At 49.1% G+C, this 16238-nt stretch overlaps 1 protein-coding gene across 1 annotated transcript in view; it reads left to right on the top strand.

Annotated features, from left to right (window-relative positions):
* Nucleotides 1-7811: 7811 nt before the first annotated feature.
* The window catches only part of LOC148039518 (uncharacterized), a 48042-nt gene continuing 39615 nt past the window's right edge, over nucleotides 7812-16238 (top strand). Inside the window, exons 1-2 of the mRNA XM_087690341.1 lie at nucleotides 7812-7851; nucleotides 8340-8490. Coding sequence (XP_087546467.1) covers nucleotides 7812-7851; nucleotides 8340-8490 — 191 coding nt within the window. The remainder of the gene's footprint in view (nucleotides 7852-8339; nucleotides 8491-16238) is intronic.

Below are 16238 nucleotides of genomic sequence, written 5' to 3'. Positions count from 1 at the left end.
GGGCCACCAATAGAAACATCCGTAGGCAAGACTAAGGAGGGGTAGTGCGCGGCTGCCACTCCCCGACTTCCATAAACCACAGCCCGTAGCGACCAAAGCAAGGGCCCAACAGCCTCGCCTCCAGTGGGTGCCTAAGCAACCTCGAGAACCGCCTAAGACTAGATGCGCCTATCCTCATAAGACCTAGCACTCTAAACCTAGGAGGCAGATGCAATCACAGGAAGAGCCGTGTAATTAAGCAAATATGGGTCCCTAAAGCCCTCTTGCACACGCAAGGTTACTATGAGGGAAATACCACACTGTGGATCCCCAAGGCCCCCACGGCCAAAGGCACTAGTCGTATGCCACCCTCAGGCTTGATCAGCCCACGTCCCTCGGCACCGCGAAACCATAGGCCGCAACGCCCTTCAGAGCCCCAGCCATCTGACTCATTTACGCTTTGACCCAAGGGAGTCGCGCAAACCTATCGGGCCAAGCAACAATCACTATCATAGGAGGCATCACCCCACCAAGTCAATCCCACTCCCCAAAGCAAAGCTGAATGTAGTAGTCCATCTATTAAGGCTGACCCTAATCTACCCATGTCCCAAACAGCCCAACCGCAACTATGTATTGTCAAGGCCTTTAGTTCTAGCAAACCTCGACCGCCCGTCGGCCTTACGCCCTCCTATGAACAAAAATCATTTCTAGCACTAGCCGCTGACCTATCTAAGGACACCGGTGATGATGTGGTGGACTGCATCAAACAACTCGATGCCACCTTCGTGTCGCTCGCCCTCAGCTCTATGACCACTTGGATTTGGGTCTATTAGTAGAACCTTTTGCAACGGAAGTGCACAATATGCCTTGCTCTTGGGAGACTTTTGAATTCGCCTTTGCAAAGGCTTCTCGCTCTGCTATGCTGAGTTGCTCGGTAGAGAAGTCTCCAAAGAGCAAGCCATTAAGCAATGTCTCATCACGTCATACGATCCACGGACCACTTCTGTTATCACACTGACCAAGAGATTGCAAGGTTATCCCACCTCGCTGACACTGAATCCCCTTTCTTGAGGCAGTGGTACGCTCTTCGGCTGCAATGGGAAGTTGAGGGGTGCCGCATAATGACCAACACTGAGCAGCGCCTCGCAATCAAAACAATAGAATACGACCCCACCTATGTTGCGCCTACCTCGCATAGAGTGTTAACCACTCTCCGGGGCCGACCCATGGATGAGCATATCAAGGGGCATCCCTATCTTGACCACCTCTTAATAGAGGAAGAGCTCGACATCGCAAGTCGGATCGACTCTGGTGACTTCCTCACAGATGTCCTCACATATGTCACACATGTAGGAATTCGACCCTTTGATCTGGACCACACCGCTCAACTGGAATACAATCCAAATTTCTACACTTGGCTCCTTCACAAGTAACTCCTGCCCCAACAAGCCCAAAGCCCCTAACCTTTTGGACCCCAATCCTAGGAAGGATTCTTTTCTAAGACGGAAGGGGAGGGGGTATGGTGAAGGTGAAAGGAATCAGATGGGAAATGAATCAAAAGGTATGATGAAGGTGAAAGGAATCAGATGGGAAATGAATCAAAAGGGATACAGTAAAGTAAAGGTAGTGAAAAGCATAAGCATATAGTATTTATTTTTTATTTTATTTTTTAAAGCTTCCTAAGAAATTCATTCAAGAGTTGTTATTCTCACGCAATCAGCGAAGTGATATGTGGAAAATGCTAATGAAAGTTACGAATTATGGCAAGAGCATAAAATGTCGCAGCAAGACCGCGCCCATGGACTCCCATTCATAGACGAGGAAAGGGAGTAGTATCGCATCCATCTAGAGAACCGTGCATTCGGCTAGCTCAAGTTCCGAACAATCCACAACATAGAAGTTGTGGTGGCCAAGGAGGAAGCAGCCAGGAGGGTGGTGGAACAATGCAACCTCACAAAGTATATTGAAAAATTCTCGTAGGAGCCGGACCACCTAAAGTGCGTAGAATTCCTCAAAACATACAACCCAGACCAAGAAGGTGGTATTGTAACAGTGAGCAGAGGAGAGGGTGCAAAGCAGGAACAAGTCCGGTTGGATCCAGCCTTGGTGGAGAAGGCTTTGGGATTGGTACCAAAGATAGAAAGGAAACAAAAAAGGGATGTTTATGCCATGCTGAAAATGAAGAAGGAAGAGGTGCTCACGAATGATGGCATAAGCATCCAGGACATCCCTGACACAGAAGCCAGGTTTCGTGCCAAGCAGATGAACTGAGGAGCTTGAGCAGATGAACTGAGGAGCCGAGCAGATGAACTGAGGAGCCTGAGCCGAGCAGATGAACTGAGGAGCCTGAGCCTACGTAGAGAAGAGGGGCCAAGGTCTAGCACGCAGGTGCCAGAGTTTGTGCCACCTCCAGTCCCTGAGGGCAAGGACAAGGCCCTGCTCCATCCGATTCCTACCCTCCTGGTGCCTTCCGTTGAACTCACCACCATCACCCCCAGCATCCCGACCAGTGCAGACGTGTCAAACTTCGTGGCGTGGATGCAGTATTTCATCAACAAAGAGATGGGCCAGGGAGACAGAGCACAGAGACCACGGCCACAGGACAAAAGAGGCCAGCTACGAATGCGGAGTCCAGGCAAGAGCCCAAAAAGCAAAAAGTCGAAGCCTCAACCTCACCCATCCACACAACGATGACGCCATCGGCTAATTACGACGAATACGTCGCCGAGCTGCTCTCCCAATTGGAGAAAGCTAAGGAGGAACGCAAGATAGCCGTGGCTGAGTTGGCAGCCGAGAAGGAATCAGTGGCCACCTTTTAACTGGATAAAACAAGAATGATAGCCTTGCAGCAGCGGGAGATTGCAGAGCTCAGACAAGAAATGAAGGCTAGGGATGAGAGGGAGGAACACTGGAGGCAGCTGCTCGAAAACGAGACACAGGAGTTAGTAAAAATGCAAAGAGAGAACAAGCTCCTAATAGTGCAATACCAGGAGCTTGCTGCGAAATCTGCTCAGATTGATACACTCGTGGTGGAGCTGAATGCCAAGGACGAAGAAAGAAAACGAGGCATGGAGAAACAGCAGGAGGAACTCGAGCGCCTGACAGACCAGCTGACCTCTGAGAGAGAAGAACAAGAGAGGCTAGTCAAGGAATTGGAAGACTATGAGCAGAAACTTATGATGCTAATCCTAAAACAAGGAGAGGGCTTGGAAGTGATGGACAAAAGAGCAAAGAAGTGGGATGCGCACAACGAAAAGTGGGTGAAGACACTGGCGTGGCGCCTTGCTCTAGCAGAAAAGGAGAAAATCTTCGTAGAGAGCAAGGCAGAGGTAGCCCAAGTGGCCTTCAGCACTCAACAGAAGGCCTTCCTCGACGCCACCCACGCAGTGCAAGGAGAGCCATTGGAGGTGATGCAAAGAAAGCTCGGCATGGCACGAAGAGCCCTACACGCTGGATTGTAGATGCCACCATTACCTGCGGAGGTTAGGCTGAGCTTGAATGAGCAACAAAAATACCTAATGCTGGCCGGCCTAACCCCCTAGGAGATTGACACCCTCAGATTCGAGGAAGAAGCAGCACACACAGAACGGTAGGGGGAAGAAGCAGAATTGGAAATCGATATGAATCGATTCAGGGAGGATGTTGTCCCACAACCCCCCTCATCGCAGTCTCAAGAGCCGCCACAAGAGGACCGGTCTGCAGAAAGAAAAGCCACCTCTAGGGAAAGATGCAAAAAGCTGGTGGAGGAAGCCAGAAAAAAACTGAGAGCCAAGCCAGCCGTGCTACCATCCGCACCTCTCCCACTGTGCCCTGATGATCTTCATGCAGGATTCCATGCAGAACTGGTGTTGTGGGAGATACAGGAACTAGGAAAGGATCCATTCCCCTTTAGTTTTCTCCTACCCAACAGTCTATGGAGGGTCCTTCCGCTCAAGATGATGGATGAGGTAATCGCGATCAGTGTGGCCGGTTGGGGCAAAAATGGCTGGAAGAGCGGGAAAAGACCCCGACCTCTTGGGGCACAAAAGCGGCCGACTACTGGTAAAATAAAGTTTTTGATGTCCCACACTCTGTACAGGGTTACAAAAGCCAACCCCTGTGGAGGAGGCGAGTATGCGACATCAGCATGCTCGCTTGGATGGCATTTTGTAACACCCTGCCATTCGAACGGAACAACCCTACCTACATGGCGTACCCTCGAAGGGTAGGGGTAGATTTTGATGCCACCCTCCACGGGCGGTATGACTTCCCCATTATTTATAACTCCACTATAGTATCCTTTGAGCATGCCCTTCTTTTTACCGCCGAAAGCCTAGATGAGCCTATGATGCGCTTTCTGGCGGATTTCTCCTCATGTCCTGACCCCGCTTTTGTTACAACTTGTAATTATCTTAGGTTACTTAGGCTACTTCTGAAGTAGGACTCGACTCCACAAGAGCACATCCTGCCTCCCCTATTCTTTGATCATAACGCTATAGACAACTGCACCATGGCTCGTCTCATGATGAGGGCTAGTCTCCTTCCCTCTTTTTGCCTAGCCCTCCTAGAAGATATGAACAACAGCCAATTCACTAGGTGCAATCACCCCTTCCTCTCCACCACTTCTCTTCATGTCCGCATGAATCTGAAAGATTACATGCAAAATCGCCAGTTTTTTAGCAAATCTATCTGACCCCCTTCTCCTCCTCATTCCGATGAAGACAATTAGGCCTGGTTTTCATTTCCACAAAAAAAAAAGAGAAATGCACCACCGTCACTGCACCTAGGGTTTTCCCTAGCCCCCTCCCCACTTCACACTTAGGGCACATTAAGGGCAGGACTTTCAGACCTGTCACCCTAAGACTTGCACTGCATCTCCAACGACGCACGAACTAGGTCCTCAAGTGTGGGACGTTACCAAGGGCTTGCCCAAGGTTAGACCCATCTCCCAGTTCCACTGCCACGGGCACCACACACTACACGACGAGACAGACACACCCCTTAGGGAGGGCACAACTTTTCTTGCAGGTTATGTTCGAGTTTCAAGAAATGGCTACTCCGCGGAAGAGGACCACCCACGGCATCCTTTAATGACCAAAACTTCTTTCCATATGCAGGCATCCAACCATCTGCCTGCTCATGGCTACCTTGATTGAACCAAGTCAAGATAGATCTGCCATTGGCATAGATCTTGGAACCTCATCTTCCAAAGATGCATGCCCAATGTCTCAAGATCTACAGATCGCTTATTGATTCCACTAGCTTGAAGAATTTCAATGCAGGGTTGAAGATCTTCAATGCCATATTGAAGACCTTCAACTCAAAGACAAAGATCTTCAACTCAAAGACAAAGATCTTCAAATCAACGACACAGATTTTCAATACGAAGACAAACTATATCTTTGTCAAAACGGAGTCGGGGGGGCTTCTCCAAAATAAATCCCTCCAATGCCATCCTCCTAAGGGATTGCTTATTGCTTCAAGCGTTTCTGATACTCGAGGGACGACCGGCTACATAACGGGCACCACAACAGTGTGAAAGATGCCGAGTATCTTCATGGAGCCTAAATCATGCCGGAATCTCTCCTGGTCATTGTCCTTAAACTCCATCACCTGACATTCACCCAACCACCTTGAAAGCAGTGTCATCCACCTACCTAGCAGCCGACCTAACTAGCCACTACATCCCACCCCAGTGCCATGGGACTGGCACTTGGCTAGGAGGGGGGTAATGTTACCGTGTTTCCCGCAGCACAAAGGAGCGGAAAATGGAGAAAAAAAAAAGAAAATAGCAAAAAAGGTGCATGATAAAAGCAGAAAAAGGCGCCTTGACCGGTAACCAGTCCCTGAAAAACTTAAATGTTCAGGCACAACCCTCAAAAAGCCTCGGTGTCGCCCCGAGACAACAAAAGAGTAAAAAGGCGCACCATTAAAATGTGGGAGCGCCCCCGAATCTTTGTAAAAGAGTGCCAGACTCACTCCTGTGCAAAGTGTACACATTAGTTGGGAATAGGATAATTAGAATGGTGGGAAATGGGAAAAAGGGCCTAGGCTACGGTCGGCCATGTAAAAAAGGGAAAAGGGGATGACCGCCCAAAAAGGATTTAGGGCTTTGTATATAAAGTTGAAAAGTGAATGAGAAGCTCATTCTTTGGTGTGTGGCAAAAAGAGTCTTCTTCTTCCTCTCTTCTTCTCTCCTTCTTGCTTGTGTGTGCTCTTGAGAGAGGGAGTGTGAGAGTGTGAGGGAGTGAGTGTGTGAGAGTGAGGGATCAAGAGGGTGAAGCTCTTCACCATCTCCTCTTCCCTTCTTCTCTTCTCTTCTCTTCTCTTCTCTTCTCTTCTCTTCTCTTCTCTTCTCTTCTCTTCTCTTGCGCGCGCGACTATGGAGGATGGAGCTTGGAGATGGAGGAGGCTTGAGGATGCTTGAGCTAGCATCAAGAATGGTGGAGCTACCGGAGTGCAAGAGAGAGGAGGGTACTCAATCAAGCATCAAGATAAGCTCACTACACTCGTAGGATCGACGACGCCTCGACTAGGTGAGAGATAGCCATTAGAACTCCTTGGAACGCTTGAAACAATAAGCGGTCCGTGGGTCTTGGCGGTTGAGCGAAAGCTCCCACAGCTGTTCTATCTGCGGATGGGTCAATGGGGGCGGCTGGTCTTCTGGTGGTGGCGAAGGAGGTGGATGGACCAACTCCTCCTCTTGAGGCCCCATTTCGAAATTGAAGTCGGTCTTATCCCCCTCTTGTCGTTGCTCTTGCTGCACTGCCTCTGCTGTGAAGCCCAACAAGTCTATCTCCTGGGGACATAGCCCTGCCTCTAGTAGTGAATTTCGTTGTTCTTCCAGGCTTGGGCTGGCTCTTGTCATTTGAGCCCGCAGCTGTAGTCCTGCTTTTAGTGCTCTGCGTGCCATGCCTAGTTTCTTGCAGACTGTTTCCATTGTCTCGTTGCCTTCTGGCACTCTTACGTCCAGCAGGGTGGTCATGAAGGCACGTTGTTGAGCATTGAAGCTCATGAAGATGGCACCTGCCTTGCTTTTCGCCGTCAGTTTATCTTTCTCCAGCTGCCCTAGGTGTTGGGCTAGTCTTCACCCGCCTTTCATTGTGAGTGGCCCACTCCTCGGCCCTCTTTCTCATATCCTCCAGACTCTCACCTTGCCTTTGAGCGAGCACTGTCAGTCGCTGCTCTTGGTCTTACATGTCCTTCTTCAGTTGTACCTGTTTCTCTTGCTCCGCACTCAGCTCCTCTTTTAACTTTTCTATCTCTTGCTCATACCTACGAGCCCTCTCTTCTCCTACCACCTCCAGGTCATTCACAGCCTTATGGATCTTCTCCCCCTGGACCTGCAGATCCTCACCAAATCCTATAAGTTCATCATTTCGCTGTCTTAAAAATGCCATGACCTCGGCGTCTTCACTGGCCTTGGTCTCATACTTGGCTTCCGCATCCTCCTTTTCCTGGAGCTGCCCTTTCAGCTCATGTAGTTCTCTCTGAGCTGTTGCTAGCTACCTCGTTGTTTCCAGCTGGAAGGCAGCTCTAGCCTCTTTCTCAGTATCCAGCTCAGCAGCCGCTGCTTTCTTCTCTTCCTTCGCCTTTTCCAGCTGAGTTAGCAGCTGCTTCACGTATTCATCATATTCTTGTGCTGGCATGCCTGTTGTGGGGACGGAGGTGATGGAAGTTTCTATTTTTTGTCTCTTTGGGTCCCTTTGCGACTCTACATCAGCAGCTATAGGTCTCTTAGTTCTGGGTGCAGAGGGCGTGACCTCTCCTCCTCCTTGACCCATCTGCTTGTCAACCAAAAACTGCACCCACTCCAAGACATTGCTATGATCGACCTTGGGAGTGGAGTCTGGATGGCGATAGTAGTGGGCGTTGTCGTGATGAGAGTGGCTGGTGTGGTAGGTACAAAGAGAGGGGGAATTGGCACCATTAGTTCTTTGCCTTTTCCTTTTGCTGGGGGCGGGGGTGTGATTTCTGGCACACTAGTACTAGAACTAGGTGCTTCTGTCCTACGTGGGCTCTTTGCGCCCTCCTCATCTCTTTTATGCTGCTCCTCAATGGAGCGATGGGTGGCCAATGCTATTTCTTCCTCTTCCTTTCTTCTCAACTCCTCTTCAGTCTTCTTCCTCTCCTCTTTTGCCTTCTTTGATTCCATCTCAGCTAATCTTGCCTCCTCCTGCTCCTTTTTTCTCTCCTCCTCATCCCTGAGCGACTCCCTCCGAGCCCTCTCTAGATCTTCTTTTTCTTTTTTCTTGCGCTCTTCTTCCCTCTTTCCATGCAGGGCTTTCGTTCTTTGTTCTGTGTGCCTCTGTGGGCTACTCTGGGACTCTCCCTCTTCGTCTTTGCCAGTCTCTGTTTCATCTGATTCTTGGATATGGCAGTAAGGATGCCTCCAAACCCTATGGTTGAGGCCTTGGAGGATGATGCCTTGCGTTTTTACCTGGACGATGGGGATTCTCCTCCAGCGGCTCTTTCTCCCATTGCTAGAGCCTTAGCTGAAGCCTCTATGGTTCTCCTCACAAACCTGTTCAGGTTTACCTCGTCCAGTGATTGTGCCGTAATGCTTTTGAGCAGAGACATGTTGATCCGGCTCATTATGGTGTTGTACCTGTGGCTCGAGAACAAAGTGTGCACCATTTTTGCTTGCAGCTGGATATCTGGTTTTGGGATGTCTACCAAGCTAATCCCATCGTTGGTATGGACCTTCACCTTGTCCATTCCCAACATGGCATAGACGTCCCTCTTCGGCTTTCTTTCCACTTTATTTGGCAGCCCCAGTGCCCTCTCCACCAATTCCGGGGTCAGCTCAATCTGTACTTGTCGGGTGGCTTCATTCTCGCGCACCGTGATGGTGCCTATGTTTCTGTAAGGTGCGCAAAAAGTCGGCCCACTGGGGTTAGTCCACCCTCTGGCCCACTACTTCTAGGTATTTCTGCAGCAGATGGCACTAGTTTATAATCTGGCACAGTGCCGGCTCTTCGATGGCCACATCTTCAAGGTTGAAGATGTGACGGAGCTTCAACTGGTTAAAGGCTCTAGTCTCCACTATGAGCCCGTACTTCGCTTGCTCCTCCTCCAAGAAGGGGAGCTTGCCAGCCTTGTCCTGGCTTGCCATGAAAGATGCCTGCAAGTTCAGCCATTTCCACTATTAGTGCTTTTTGACAAGTAACTTGCTGAAAGAAGAAAAGCGTAGCAAATTTTATTGATCTGAAATATTTTGAGTATAGCCTTAACTTTTCTTTTCAGACTTTTACCATTACATTTTACCATTGCACTTCAACTTTTATTGATATTTCATACTTGGTTCACTTTTTAAATTCCACCTTACCCCCTCCCCCTTTGGAATGAAAAGAATTCGTCCCAGGATTGGAGGTTGAGAGGACAAGGGCATTCAGCATATATAGAGCATCGCTCTATTTGTGCAGAAGCCAAGCATAGAAGTTGGGATTGTACTCTAGCTGAGCTTCACGGTCTAAATCGAATGGACGGATACCCACACGCATGATGTATGTTAGAACATCGGTTAGGAGATCGCCAGAATCGACGCGACTAGCAATGTGGAGGTCTTCCTCTGTTAAGAGGCGGTCAAGGTGGGGATGCCCCTTGATGTGCTCTTCCATGGGTCAGCCACGAAGAGTGGTTAATGCTCGATACAAGGTTGGCGCGACGTAAGTGGGATCGTACTCTGTTGTTTTGATTGCGCAACGCTGCTCAGCATTGGTCATTATGTGGCACCCCTCAACTTCCCATTGCAGCCTAAGAGTGTACCAATGCTTCAAAAGCGTGGAGTCAATATCAACGAGCTTGGGTAACTCTATGATTTCCTGATCAGTGATAGCAGAAGTGGTTTGCTGATCATAGGATGTGATGAGACGTTGTTTAATGGCTTGCTTTTTGGAGATCTCACTGTTGAGCAACTCAGCAACAAAGCGAGAAGCGTTTGCAAATGCGAATTCAAAGGTCTCCCAAGAGCAAGGCATATTGCGCACTTCCATTGCAAAGGGTTCTTCTAATAGACCTAAGTCTAAGTGGTCATAGCTGAGGGCTAGCGACACGAAGGTGGCATCGAGTCGTTTAATGCATTCCACCACGTCATTCCCAGTGTTCTTAGCGAGGTCGGCGGCCAGCGCTAAAAAGGATTTTCGTTCATAGGAGGGCGTAAGGCCGACAGGTGGTCGAGGTTTGACAGAACAAGAGCTTTTGCCAATGAAGATGGGCGGTTGGAAGTTTCCTTGAGCCTGCAGTTGGGCTGTTTGGAATATGGGTGGATTGGGGTCAGCCACAACAAATGGACTGCAACATTCAGGTTTGCTTTGGGGAGTCGGATTGACTTGGTCGGATGATGCCTCCTTTGACGGTGGCTGTTGCTTGGGCCGATAGGCCTGTGCGACTCTCTTGGGCCAAAGCGTAGATGAGTCAGATGGCTGGGGCTCTGGAGAGCACTGCGGCTTATGGTTTTGAGGTGTTATGGGACGTAGGCTGATCAAGCTTGAGAGTGGCGTATGAATAGTGCCTCTGGCCGTGGGGGCCTTAGGGATCCACAGCCAGGTATTTCCCTCGTAGTAGCCTTGTGCATGCAAGAGGGCTTTAGGGACCCATCTTTGCTGGATCATGTGGCACTTCCTGTGATTGCATCTTGGCCTCCTAGGCTTAGAGTTCTGGGTCTTATGAGGATAGGAGCGTCGACTCCTAGACGGTTGTTGCGGCTGTTTAGGCACCCATTGAAGGCGAGGCTGTAGGGCCTTAGCTTTGGCTGCTGTGGGTTGCAGTTTATGGAAGTCGAGGAGTGGCGGGCTGCGCACTACCCCCTCCTTAGTCTTGCCTACGGATGTTTCTATCGGTGGCTTTGTGGACGGTGATGATGTCGCACAGCCCTTGCTGAAAGCTGTGACAATGTGCACGTTGCCTATTGCTAGGTGGATGTGCTGCAACTCATAATCAGCATTGCAGTGAGTCTGCTTTTTGAAGGTTCGCCCCAGCAGATTGACTCCGTCCCTGCATCTGTAGCACTTGGCAACACGTAAAAAAGCATTGGAACAGTCTCAGACTCGATGGAAACAGCGACTCGATGGGCGAGAGGGTAGTACTTCTTGACACAACTGCCATTGAAGAAGCCTATTCCCTCATCGTCTAAGGTTTCGAGTTCGACATTGCCTGTGCGGTTGATTGCATAAACTTTGAAGGGTCCCAATCCTTGAAATTTCATTTTCTGTTTATGTTCCTTAACGGAGTAGAGGAGTACTAAGTCACCCTGTTCAAAGTCGCGCTTCTTGACATGCTTGTCAAACTAACTCTTGCGACGGGCCTTCTTGCATATAAGTGCATGGGTGGCTAAAAGACGGGTCTCTGATAGATGTTCAAGCTCGACCAGGCATTGCGTCCATGCCTCCTTCCCTTTCCATCGTTCTTGAAGGGCTATTCTCAGGCTAGGAACAAAGAATTCTAAGGTAGGATTGCTTCTGTTCCATAGGTCAGCCAGAACCGGGTTTGACCCCGACAGCCGTTTTATAAGTTGTACGGTAAGCCCACAAAGCTGCCATAAGCTTGTTGTCCCAGTCGCTACGTGAGGCTGAGACTACTTTGGTCAAGACATTGACAAGAATCTTATTCGTGGATTCTGCTTGACCGTTCGCCTGAGGGTAGTATGGCGATGATTTGCAATGGATAACGAGAAAGGTGGACAAGAGATGCGCTTCATTGATGAAGTGCATGCCTTGGTCTCACTGACCAGTTCGATGGGGCAACCGAATCGCAAAATCACTTGCTCCCATAAGAACTTGTCAATCATCCTAGCATCATTTTTACGTATGGCTCTTGCCTCTACCCATTTTGTGAGGTAATCTGTGGCCACAATGATGTAGTTGGCTTGTGAGTACTGCGCCACAGGACTGATGGGTCCTATGAAGTCGATTCCCCATTTCTCGAAGGGTTGTCGAGCAATAATTGGGGTCAACTCTATCTGATCCTTGCGAATCGGGAATTTTGTCCATTGGCACTCGTCACAATGCTTGACGAATCGCATGGCATCGCGGAAAAGCGTGGGCCACCATAGTTGAGATTGCAGCACCTTCCGTGCTGTCGTGTCTCCTCTAAAATGTCCTCCCACAATGCCGATGTGCACCTCTGAGAGCACATCATGCATCTCATGCTCACACATGCATCTACGCAGCAATCCGTCTTGCCCCAGCCTATAGAGTTGGCCTGCAATCAGCTAAAGGGCTGGATCTTAAGGATCAAGTGCCTAAGTCGGGCTTTTTCTATTGGTCGCTCAAGTAGTCCATGCTCAAGCACTTGGACTATGTCGTCCGCCCAATATGGCATTAGATCAGCCTTAAATAAATCTCTCTCGCTGGACAGGTGGAATAGATGGGCGTGGGTAACTCATCAATGATGCCTTGTCCACCAGTGGCTTCCCCCGTGGGAATGCGTGACATATGGTCAGCCATGTAGTGCTATTTTCTTTTCCGCACAACCACAGAGAAATCGAACTCTAGAAGCAGAAGGAGCCATCGAGCTATGCATCCTGTAGCGCAAGGTTTGTTTACGAGATAGAGCAAGGCTTGATGGTCCATGAAGAAGGTAAAGGGTGTGGCCAAAAGATAATGCTGGAATTTCTTCACAGCGAACACCATGGCTAATCCTTCTCCCTTTCTATTGTTGAGTAGTTCATTTCCGTCTCAGTGAGTTGTTTGCTAGCAAAGCTCACTGGATAATCTAAGTTGTGTTCACCAGGTTGGCACAACACTGCCCCCATGGAAAACTTAGAAGCGTCGATGTGCACATGGAAGGTAATGGTCCAATCTGGGGCTCATAGAATTGATGCTATTGTTAGAGCCTTTTCAATTCTTCGTATGCTTGTTGGCATGCTTGGTCTGGCGATCAACGCATAGTTCAGTACAAACCGCCGATAATACCCCGTATGGCCTAAGAAGCATTGAACTCCCTTATAGTTAATTAGGGGTGGAAGGTCAACAATAACCCTGACCTTCGAGAAGTTAGTGGCAATGTCGTTCTTCGACACCACGTGCCCTAAAATACATCCGTGCTTAACCCAAAACTAGCACTTTAAGGAGTTCAAGGAGAGACGATACAAGCGACACCACTCAAAGACTGCGCGGAGTTTGTCTAAGTGTTCGATCTAGGTCGAGTGGACACATAGATCGTCAACAAAGACTTCTAACTCCTTGCAAAGCATGTCCTTAAAGATGGTGCACATGAGACGTTGGAAAGTGGCAGGGGCATTGGTCAACCCGAAGGGCATGACTATGTATGCAAAGACGCCCCATTCAGTGGCAAAGGTGGTCTTGTGCCTGTCCGCAGGATGCACTTACACCTGGTTGTACCCTGAGAAGCCGTCCAAAAAATTGTAGGCTTCCTTGCATGCTACCCTCTCAAGCATATGCTCGGTGTACGGCAATGGATAGTTGTCCCTCTTCGTAGCAGCGTTCACCTTCTTGTAATTGACACACACTCGGATTTTTCCATTCTTCTTCATCACAATTACTATGGGCGATACCCAGTCTGTGTGCTCAATTTTGTAAATGAATCTAGCTCTCATCAGCTTGTCAATTTCCTCTTTGACAGCATGAGCGTGTTTTGGATTCATAGGGTACGGTCGCTATTGACCGGCGTTGCGTCTGGCATCATGGGTATGTTGTGAGTCACGACACTCAAATCTACCCCTTAAGCTCCTCTAAGGACCAGGCAAACACATCTATATACTCTCGCAAGAGAGCGACAAGACTCATTTCTTCTTCATCAATCAAGTCATCAGCAATGAATACTGGTTGGGGTGTTTCCCCTTCCTGGGCTAATTCTACCTCCTTGGTCCCTCGATTGGTTCGCTCATCTGCCCTTGACGTTTGGCACCTAACAGAACTACTACCCTATCCCCTTTTTTGAATTTCGTGAAGCGTTTAGGGAGGTCTTGCGGCTTTCGCTGTTCTTCTGTTCGTGTATCCCTAGGTTGCTTTGCATTTTCCTGCCTTAACAGTCTACGCCTCAGGTGGACAGGTAGGTCCCCCTTGGTACGTCTGGTCATGGGCAACCTAGGGATCTCTGGATCACTATCCGAACTAACTTTCAATTCAGAGTCAATTCAGAGTCAAACCCTTCGTCTTCGCTAGAAGAGGAGGTCTCCCCTGGTGGCCACAGTTAGATGGTGATTCAGTCCTAAGTATGATGCCGTTCTTGGCTGGGCTAGGCCTGCTTGCTCAAGGTCTATGGCTCCTACGTGTTCCAACCAAGCGTGATCACATTCCATGCGCATGACTCCTCACTCTACCCTAAAGGTCTTCCTTTTCTGCAGCTTGGAGTCTGCTCGTATCTACTCAATTTCTTGTCCTTTAGTGTCGTATTCTATGGTATCTACTTCACCCTCGCTCTCATCACTAAAGGATTGGCAGTCTTCGTATTCGTCGCTAAAATCTTTGTCATCCGACTCCTCGTCGTCTCCTAGGGTTTGGTATGTCTCGTGTCATTGGTCAGGAACTAGGGCCTAGTTATACATGAGGTTTAAATCATGCACCCTGGTCCATTGCCACTTGGGTTCCTTTAAGAGATCCTGGATTGGTTTGAAGTTTGCAGCTGGATTGCCAACTAGCTTATTTGTTAGGTATTCTAGCATCCCCTGGAGTTCCCTTTTGTTGGATGGTACTTGGAAGCTGACAGGCTTAGGCTTTAGATGAAGGCTTCCTGCCATCATGCAGACTGGTATAGAGAGTGCTTCGTTAGACTTGCCGATCGTTTTGATGGCTTGCTCATACGCCTCATGATCTAAGAATGGCAGGTCGATTGTAGCGAGAACGTGCATCCAATCCCACTCATCCTCTGGGCATGGGATATACTTGGTCAAGGGCCCATAAGACTTCTTGACCTGAGTGTTACCCCTGAGCATAGCAAAGATGGCGTCTAGGTCGACTGGTGAGGTCTTCCAAGTGTCCATCTCTATTCTTACGGCATCCGTTCTATTGCAAAGGAAGATCAAGCCATTACCCCAATCTTCGATGACTCTAGCATTGTGCATCCAGGGTCGGCCTAATAGGATATTGTAGTCCACTCCCTTCATGACTATAAAGTCAACAGAGAACTGGACACCTGTGATCTTCACTAGCCAATTCTTAAGTACCTCGAATGGCTTCACTCTCATACCGTTTGCTAACGTGACATTAAACCTAGTAGTTTCGATAGGCGGGTTTCCCCAAGTCTGAAGCACTGCGTGGCTAAGCACACTAACCCCAGCTCACGTGTCTATGATTCCCTTTTTTGTTATGTCACCTAGGGCTAAAACTGGCAAGACCGCATGCATCTCGAAACCTTCCCAGAAGGCATTGACATGCAAGGATTTAGGCATAGAGTGCAGCGTCAAGCTCGGTATTTGCATTTCGACGTCATTGTCTTGAAGGTCTGTCATGACCTGCTCTCGTGACCCTTCAACCCACTGCTTAAGATCGTGCCATAGGGTAGGATGCTGCCTAAGCATATCTCCTACGCTAAGTGTTACAGTGGTAGTCACTAGTGCGGTCAGGAGATCGTTGGATACTCGTCCTTCCCCTAACCTAGATTGTCCTGGCCAATGGCCACAACTGATCTGCGGCTCTGTAGCATCAAGGCTTAGTTTTAGCAGCACTACTTGTGGCACGATTGCTTCTACCGACTTAGGTTGAGGCAGTGATATTGGCATGCTTACACTGGAGAGATCATCGATCTCGTCCTCTATGATGGGCTCAGTGTCCTTGAGATGCTCTTGAGCCTCCTTCACCCATTCCTTCACCTTTTCTATGGCCTCTAACTGTCGCTTCGGATGCGAGTATTCCCCTACCTTAGCGCTTCCCTTTTTGCCGTCTTAGGGGCTGAAGTCTCTACCTCTACATCTAAAACCTTCTTTCCAGCAGGGAGAGTCGTAGCACTCTCGATTTTTAGTGCGACTTTAGCATCCGATCTCTTCTTTTTCCGCCTGTGGCTTTTCTTCCCTATCGAGGTTGCGTCAAGATTTCTAGGTCCTGACAGAGAGATGTCGGTCTGCTTCATTTGGGCTTGGGTCATGACCCGCAATGGGATAGGTGTGGCCTCCCCATCGAGGTTTTCGACACCAAACAGCCCTAATGGGGCAGATGGTACGTTGGCTGAGCTAGAGGATGGCTTTCGCTTTGGGCAATCTACGAAGAGATGGGTGATTCCGCACTCTGCGCAGCTTTGGTCAGCCTTGTCTCTGTTTTGTTGCTCTCTTTCAGGGTAGCATGATGAGACATGACCGGGGTGACCACAAGTCCAACAGGTGA

Source organism: Lygodium microphyllum, chromosome 2, assembly GCF_053477565.2.
Source record: "Lygodium microphyllum isolate KBCC chromosome 2, Lygodium_microphyllum_v1.1.10, whole genome shotgun sequence".
NCBI classification, from domain to species: domain Eukaryota; kingdom Viridiplantae; phylum Streptophyta; class Polypodiopsida; order Schizaeales; family Lygodiaceae; genus Lygodium; species Lygodium microphyllum.
This window is presented reverse-complemented; position numbering and strand designations above follow the sequence as displayed.